This window comes from Phaethon aethereus (genome assembly GCF_964289735.1).
Source record: "Phaethon aethereus genome assembly, chromosome: 5".
NCBI classification, from domain to species: Eukaryota; Metazoa; Chordata; class Aves; order Phaethontiformes; family Phaethontidae; genus Phaethon; species Phaethon aethereus.
In genome coordinates this window covers 53789881-53798731 of record NC_138579.1, presented here as the reverse complement: position 1 = coordinate 53798731, position 8851 = coordinate 53789881, and the positions used below count along the sequence as shown (strand labels likewise).

Sequence of the window (8851 nt, the reverse complement as noted above, 5' to 3'; positions counted from 1 at the left end):
GCAAAATAAACACCAGTTGCAGTCAAATATTTGAGGTAAGGTTTTAACATCTCAGGGAAGCTCCAGCCAACTGACAAACTGCAGACAGATGCAGCTTTCAGACCTCTGTCAGATATATGAGATAGCACAGCCATCTGCACAGAGTGAGAAGAGAATTTCTGCTTAGGGTCACTAAGAGACATTGGACCAAAACTTAGTCTCCTTGTAGAACAGGTGGAAGTATTTGCTGGCAAGGTGGGATAATGCCATGAGAAATACTAGAACGGCCACTTATCTTCCAAATTTAATGTGTGGCATGAATGGTACTTTGGGAATTATTTAATTTTGCTCATTAATATGTTTAGCACTTGCTGGAATGCAGGCACTATATTTTTAACGCAGTATTGAATATTTAGATTTAGTATGCTTTATAGCTTATTGTTACACAAACTAGCTTTAAGGCACCATGAGCTGTAAATTGGTTTTCTACCTGACGTTTGGGCAAAGCTGCTCAGAAGTGCTGAAGCGAGAGTAGTAACTAAGAGCCTATGTAAGTGCTCTTCATGGGGCTGAGATTACAAAACTCCTGAGGCAGAAATCAAGGACGGATGTAAACCTCTAGGCAGCCCCCAGATAAGAGTGAAAGGTCTCATTTTGATCCAGTGAAATCCATCAATTGATAATTCCTTATCACTCATTTTTTCTAATCTTACAATGTAATTTCTCATGTCTACCTTGCCTTTGTCTCTGCATGTGGAGGGTACTTCCTTCTAGAAATCCTAACTCAAACTTGCATGTTTTGCATTTTCAAGTTCCCCGAGCTGTACCCTTCTACGTGGTGACTCCTTACTCTTTTTTTATCCACCATCTAAACATTGCTTTGCCCGTATCAAACCATCAAAGCTCTTCCGAGCTGCTGACAAGCACTGTTTTACTGCCCTTGCATTTGATATGATTTGCTATCTTGCTTTCTTCATAATCCGTCTTTTAGTATTTCTAGCAGGACTGTCTCTCGTTCCATTCCAGACCACATGGTCTCCACAGCATTTGCCTTTCCATCCCTCCAGAAGCTTTTCTTACATACTGATGTAACTTGTGTTCTGCGTGCCATCAACACCAACAAACTCAGAATGTTTTAGAGGAAAAGGGTTAAAATATACGTTAAGATGCAGCATGTGGCATCATATGTGTTATACTTTATTTCTATCACAGGCTTTTCTCTCTTAAACCCAGAGTTATTTCTCCCTGGGATTGAGAATGGAGCTGCACATTCCTCCTGCTCTCTATACTGGGGAAGTTTAAATCTGCCAGAATTTTACATAGGAAATAAAATAATCAAAATCTGTATCATGTGAGCACTTTCTGAAAAGTGCCTTTAGGTGTCACCTTCTCATCCTTTCTGCTTCCCATCCACTGCCTAATATGGGACTGTACTGTCACAGTGCCAGCGGTGGAATGCAGTTAGGCTTCTGTGCCCAGCCGAGCCCTTCGATGGCCCCAGACTGCTTCCTATCTTGTTAATGGAGATAACTCCAGCATGGGTGGGAGCTGCGTACCAGGTGTGAGATGTTCACAGCATATCAGGGGCTCCTTTCTTCCTCCAAGACCTGTGAAGACTTTGTTCACAGCACTTGAAACATGAGGAAGGCACATGATTCTAATAAACAGAACAATCCTTGTAGTTACCCCTTACTTTTAATGAGCCTTCTTTTAAATGCCTATTTTGTGTAATTATCCCAATTTCAAGGAAGGGCAAAAAGGGTACGCAGTGGGATGTTACTGCAGATTTATTCACTTACATTTTCCTGTAAGTGAACTTGTACAGTTGCCCAACTGTTTAACTAAAATCCAATTATTCAGATTCATTTTTGTGCCTAAGGGCAACTCTGAACTATGTTTTCTATCTTGCAGCTGAGGATTTCTCCAGCATGAGAAAACTGCTGAGGTACAGACAGTCCAGTCTACTTCTGCTTTTGGCAACAAGCATTGTCTTAAGCCCCAAAATAAGTCCGAGTTGCCTAGAACCGTCTTGCTCCAGCTTACTGCAGGACTAGACAAATGAGGTGGCTTGAGTCTGTGCACTACATTGTGTCATTCCTTATATGTAGATTGTATGAAGGAAGTAAGCAGTGATGAAGAACAATGTCTATGCCTAAGGGACCAATTGCTAGTTTTGATGCCTGACATAGCTCTACAAAGTGTTTCTAACTCCTGCTGTTTTCATCCCCTTGCTCACCTTTTTATGCCCTTTTGCAGTCAATCCTGGTCTCTAGTAAACTATAAGCAGAGTGACCAAGCACCACACGCTGAAAATGAGCCGAAAGAAAAACTCTAAACCTTAAGTGTCTGCAAAACTAGTTTTAGTTGCCTTTCCTGTCTTAGAGTTTGAACTACTCTACTTACTTCTGCAGTTTCTTCTTGTTTTCACGTGGCTTGGGGCATGAACAGTGTTGTTAGTGTCTTCACCGCACTGCCCTCAGGTCCCTGAAGACTCTTTTGGGCCAATGAAAAACATATTGTAAATTAAGTTTTCAGTTGCTACTTCTTAACATTTTTCTTGCCTCAGAACTGTTCTGCTGGTCCCTGTACATAAAACTTCACTTTCCAAGTGGTATGTATAGATCCTTCCAGTTCAATGCAGTCTAGTCCTGTCAGGCACAGAAGAAACAAGTAATCTTTAATTTTATCTTCCATGCAAAAAAAAAAAAGAAGTCCAAAGGTGCTAAATGTCACACTGAAGTGATGCTTTGTCTAGGGATACAATGAGGCTTGTTTAGTGATTTGTGTAAGGAATGTCAGAAAACAACAGATCGTTAGCCAACAGCAGCAGAGTTGGAGCTGAACAGACAGGCAAGAAAATGTACCCTGGCTTTATGGGCTCATGTGTTGGGTGAGATGTCTTTCTAGCCATGTTCTGATGCACAAACCACTTCCAACCTTGCTTCCACAGACAGTCAGCAAACCTCACCTATGCTGTGTTCTGGGAAGACCAGTACAATGGATTTCTTATCAGTCCCATAATAATACAGGACTGCATCTGGAGCTTAGACTGTTTGAAGGAAGAGTTCAGGAACTGTAACTCAGACACTCCTAATGTGACATAGGCAAAAAACCTGTAACTAAAGTGTTTTGCCAAATTCCTTATCTGTAAAATATTTCTCACTGTGTGTGCCTGATGTGATGGATAGGTGCTCCTGGTAACAGTTAGGGGTGCTTTAATTAAGCATGACTTAAAGGGGGAAAAAAAAAAAAAGGAACAAACCTTCAGTGCTTTTGTAGCCTTCAGGTTCTTCTGTCAGGTGAGGGATGGCTGCAGTTAATCAAGATGATTATGGCTAGCTGATTGAGTTATGGTTGCTTTTGAAGAGCTAGGCAATGTGCTAATGTTTCCTATCCCTTAAAATCCAACAGGATTATTCACTGGTGGAGTGTCAAATGTAAATTCAGATGTTTTGGGCAGTCTGTAACTGTAACCAAAAGAGCAGATTTCTAAGGGATGCTGGTAGGGATGTGCAGAAGGGTCCTGAAAACTATGTAGCCCTTAAAAATGCTGCCAGTACTTCAGAGCACTAGCTTGAAAAAGCTGGTGTTTTGGAGCCACCTTCTGTCTGTTTCATAATACTAAACTACAAGACAGACTAATGTTTTGTGATGTTAAGCATCAGATCACCAATTTATCACTGTGCAATGTTGCTGCCCTTTAAAAATAGTTACATAATGCTTTCCTGTATGGTTCTGCAGACTGTATATAAATCCTCAGTCTGTCACGGAGAGGGAGTTATCACTGCCTCAGTAGAGCTCCTCTCCACAGAGACTTTTCAGCAGGCTTTCTGTCCTTGGTACTACTAAACTGATAGGGAAAACCAAAATTGGCTAGACAGAAATTCAAGGTTTTTGGTGTAGAAAGATACCCTGAAGTGAATCTCTTCTGTAGCAGCTATGATGTATGTTGGTAATGTTGCAGCTGTTGTTTTAGATTATTTAGATGCTAACCCCTTAGAGGAGTTGAGCTGAGAAGCCAAGGTATGATGTGATGACACTGTCAATTCTCTCCACAGACAGTACTACTGGTATGATGAGCGGGGAAAGAAGATCAAGTGCACTGCTCCTCAGTATGTTGACTTCGTCATGAGTTCAGTGCAGAAACTAGTGACAGATGAGGACGTCTTTCCAACAAAATACGGTATGTCTGCTTTTGCATGGGTGCTTCCTGTGGCTCTTTGCTGATGCTATAAGTAAGGTGAAAGTTGGCATTCAGCATATGTACTAATACCAGACAGCTTTCTTTCTTGTATGTTTGATTTTTTTTTCTTTTTTCTTTTTCATGGAGATTTTAAGTTTGGTTCATTCTTGCAGTGAGAAGGACTTGCGCCGTTGATATATGAACTGGCGCGAAAGTCTCACAATCCTGTCCCCTTGGCTTGTATTTCATCATCGGTACATTGTTTTCTTCAAGCATCTTGAGATCTTCTAGCCTGTATTCAGAGAGGGTAAAAATTTTAAAACTGTCAGCATGTGTGTGTTCAGTACAGCCTGCGGGCAGTAAAATTTAACCTTGTAGTTGTTTTACTGTTTCCTTTAGAGCCACGATGCATTAAGGGAGATATAAATTGGATTACCAGGAATGTGGCTTGTCTTCCTTGCCCAACTAGGCCTTGTGTCACAGATTGTTTGCAGTCTCCTTTCCCTTCCAAAGATTAAATAAGAATGTGATTTTTAAAAATTGAAAAGCAATAGGAAAGGAACTTCAACTCAAATTTGTATCCTAATAAGATTACTCCATGCAGTGCTTTTCATTAAGGGGAAGAAATAGAGACCTGAAGTTATGGTAGATGGTGGGCTTAATCACGACTAAAAGCAGCTGGGGTCTTGAGCCCCTTCAACAGATAATTGGGGAACTAGGATATTACAATATAGCAAATGTTAAGCTAGTAGTAGCCTTTGTTTACAAGCATCTTGATCTGGAAAGAGGTGGTGTCTAGTAAGCCAGCAGTTGACTTTTTTTTTTTTCCTTTGGGTAATATGCTTGCTCAAGGACAATGAGGGCCTTTGATGCAAGTGATTTGTGCATGTGGCCAAGGTGTACTTTAGACCAGTAACATACTTCCTATTGTGCATCGTGCACAGGATGGCAGGTGTTGCTTTTCTGCTTGCCTCAGTTTCACTTTCAGTGTTACCAAAGTGATTGTCCAATAATTGTCTTTTACTATGCAGGCACAGTACTGCTCCAGCAAGCACTATTTCAACTGCATCTGATATAAGGCACCCAGTATTTCCTTCCATTTCTTTTCGCACTTGGTAGAATTTCAACAATGAAATGAGGGAAGTTGTTATATATAGTTAGTCAAGCTGCTGCACACTACCAAGGCCCGAGTACCTTAGCTTCTATTTCAGGATCTGTGAATTGATCTCCCAAGCATTATGTACTTCCAGGGGAAAAATCTGCTACTCCTGGACAAACTAGACTCTGAAGAACCTCTCGTCATTTTTGCAGCCAGTAACAAAAAATGTTGTAATTTTAAAGAATGATTACACTTGCTTCCTGATTTTTGAACCTTAGGACTTAAAACTAACTTCAAATGAAAATGTTTAAATTCTTCCCCTGAACTCCTATAAAAAGACGAGAGGATGATACGGGGCCCACAAGTTGTCTGCTGTATAAAGTTGGCTAGTTGCTCTTACCCACAGCTCAGCCCAAACAAATGCTGCTGTGGGGCTGAAGGTGAGCAGCTGGAGCTACATGGTGTTTCTCTGTCTTCCTTTCAGGCAAGGAATTCCCAAACTCATTTGAGTCCCTAGTGAAGAAGATCTGCAAGTACCTGTTCCATGTGCTGGCCCATATCTACTCCTCACACTTTAAGGAGACTTTGGCACTGGAGCTGCACGGACATTTAAACACACTCTACACACACTTTATCCTATTCATCAGGGAGTTCAACCTTGTGGACCCTAAAGAGACCACCATCATGGACGACCTCACAGAGGTCCTCTGCAGCAGCAGTGGGAGCAGCAGTAACGGGAGCGGCAACGGGAGCAGCAACAGCGCAGCAGCACAGAACCATGTGAAAGAGAGATGAGCCCTCCTACAGGATCAAAACTAACATTAAAAACACAATATTATATATTCTGTGCGTATGTATATGTTCAGATATACATACAGACATATGCAGCAATGAAAGCTGAAAGAAATTATGCTGCCACCACAGGACGTGTAGCTGTATGGGACTGTATGAAGCTTTGGTTTAATGCGCCACCTGGCGAGAAGTTGCACCAATTTTATGTTATTTTCTGTCCACTCCTCCTTTTAACTATTCAGATGGATGATGAGTGCTGTTTTTAAGAAAGCCAAGCCTGAGAGTGGGGCCACTCTTGGCTTTTTTGGTTTGGTTTTGGGTTTTGTTTGTTTGTTTGTTTGTTTTGGTTGGTTGGTTGGTTTTTTGTTTTTCTTTCTTTGGTCTTGAGTGCAAGCCCTTTGTCTTTCTAGGATGGTGGTCCTGCCATTTAAAAAAAAATCTATTATATTATAAGAAGTGACTTTTACTTTGAAGTGGCTTTTAAAATGCAGGTTTGTTTGGGCTTTTTTGGGGGGTGGGGGTAGTTTTTTGGTTTGGTTTTACATAGACTGCCCCTTACCCTTGCCAAAAACTCCTCAGTTGAGTGCATCTTGCCCTGCTGGCTTGGAAGGGGAAGAAACTCTTGGATTGACTAGAGCAGCAACTAGGGGCTTGCTACATGCTGAAAGTGGGCATGATTCTCCAGTTGTCCTGTCTGTGTGGTCACAACATTGAACATGCAAGAGGATTCACAAGCCTATTTACTTATTGCTCTTACAACACATATATACTATTTTCTCTGCTTCCCCTGCCTCCTCTTTTTCCTAGGTACACCTCTACAAATAAAAAAGAGTAAGATCACTGGAGTCCAAAACCCATATGCAAGAGCCACCACCATTTCCTTCCCATTGAACAGAGGCCCAGGGAGGGGGAAAAAGGGTACACTGAGTTGGTCAGTCACCGCCTGTGCTAGAAAGATGGCTGTTGGCATAAAATTATATTGTTGGCTTATTTTAGTTCATCTGTTCTATAATAATAAAAACAAATCTATCGGCCATAAGCTTTGTTTTTGTGTTTGCAGTGTCAAAAGTCAGTGGAATCCACCCATACAGCTTCCTTTTCACCACTGAATGCTGGTGGCCCTGCTGTCAACCAGCTTTATAAGTAATTGTCTTCCACCCTGTAATCAATCTTACATTTGTAATCAATTCCTTGTTCTTTCTGGTAGTGCTAGCAACCTCCTCCCCAGGTGATATGAAAATAAGCAACACTTGGGAAGAAGCAAGTTTCCTGTTTGTACATACTTAAATTCTGCAAATGCAGTGGGCTTCTGGATATTTTGTGGTGAATATTGTATCACACTATCTGTGGATACAATATTGTATCTGGACAGTGATACTATTTCCTTCACATTTTCACTGAATTCTTGTAGTCAGCATTTCCAGTTGGGAAAATGCCAAATTTTGCTTGCAGTTGTGCTCCTATCAAATCTGCATCAGCCTCTGAGAATTGTTTGTTACTGGTTTTGGTCATTATCCTGAGGTACGTACATCATTAATAACTGACCTGGAATGAATCCCAAAAGGTTTTCCTGAATGAGGTCTGTAACTAGTAAAAGGCAGTAGAGAGAAGAAAAGGAGAGCAAGTGCAAGGAAGTGCAAGGAAGAAAGAAAAGCACAAGCAAGAAAAAAGCTTGTGAACAACAAATAAAGGATGAAAAATATGGAAGTGAAAAAAAAGGCATGCGCATAGGACAAGGGAAGTGGAGGAATGAGTGAGAGAAAACAACCTCAAACTTGGTGAGCCCAGACTTGTCCTCTGTTGTTTGTTTCCAAATTGTGGGTGCCTTGTGAACCTGCAGGCGAATGTGCTGGAGTCGTGCTGACCTGCTCATCTGGGTGCTGTTAGCACAGGCTGTTCAAGAGCACTCCTTCCCCACTGTGTCCTCCTGCTAGGGCCTCCATATCCAGATGAATATTCCCATTCAGTCTCCATTCATGCTGATGTGAGCCTTTCCATTACAGTTCCCTACACTAACAGCTGAAGGGAAAACCAGAGGTCAGCAGAAGCTATCATCAGAGCAATACCATTTGCAAGGCTACTTGCACTGAGAGCACACAGTAGAGTTCAAGGTAAGAAAGTAGTAGTAGCAAGGACAACACCAGATCCATGCATTTCTGGTAAATTTATTGTCTACTTGTAAAAAATGCATTTGCTGTCTTAATTCTAAAAGACCATTTAGAAATGATGCACAGTTGGGAAAGGTTTGACTTGAACAAGAGGCAGTTCAACGCTCTCTGGAAAGACTGACTTGACTTAGCTACAACTCTTAGGTTTCAGATCACAACACAGTGATATGTGTTTCAAATGCAGGGGTGACTATACCTTAGCAGTTAGTTAGGAGAACTGACAGATGCTCGTCAGTCTGGGAACCCATGCATTGATGCAAAGTAGCAAACCCTTAATTCAGCTACCATGAGAACAGTGAAATACCACTTTGCCTCCAGAAGAGCCTGCTGCTGTTCATGGCAGCTGTCCCACGTTTACTCTGCAGACAACATTTGATATTCCTGAAAGCATAGAGGCTTCATCTAGCAGGGTAAGCTTTTTATATTTTACAAGCTGTTAACAAGAACACACGTAATGAATCCTGCTTTAGTTTAGCCTATTTATTTTGTTGGTTTTAGTAGTGGGAGTAAGGAAAGCACTGAAATAGTGGCAACACACTAATGTTGCTGTTGTCAAGTAAATGTTACTGTAAAGCTCAGCCTCAAGATGTCCAAGCATATTTCAGAGGTTAGTAAATTATGCTTTAGTAA

General features: G+C 41.4%; 1 protein-coding gene across 1 annotated transcript in view; it reads left to right on the top strand.

The window, feature by feature from the left end:
• MOB2 (MOB kinase activator 2) overlaps nt 1–6056 on the top strand; it is a gene marked incomplete at its 3' end in the record, with an annotated part of 30805 nt that extends 24749 nt beyond the window's left edge. The window contains exons 4-5 of the mRNA XM_082000340.1: nt 4038–4162; nt 5746–6056. Of these exons, the coding sequence (XP_081856466.1) occupies nt 4038–4162; nt 5746–6056 (436 nt within the window). The remainder of the gene's footprint in view (nt 1–4037; nt 4163–5745) is intronic.
• Between the last annotated feature and the right edge of the window lie 2795 nt (nt 6057–8851).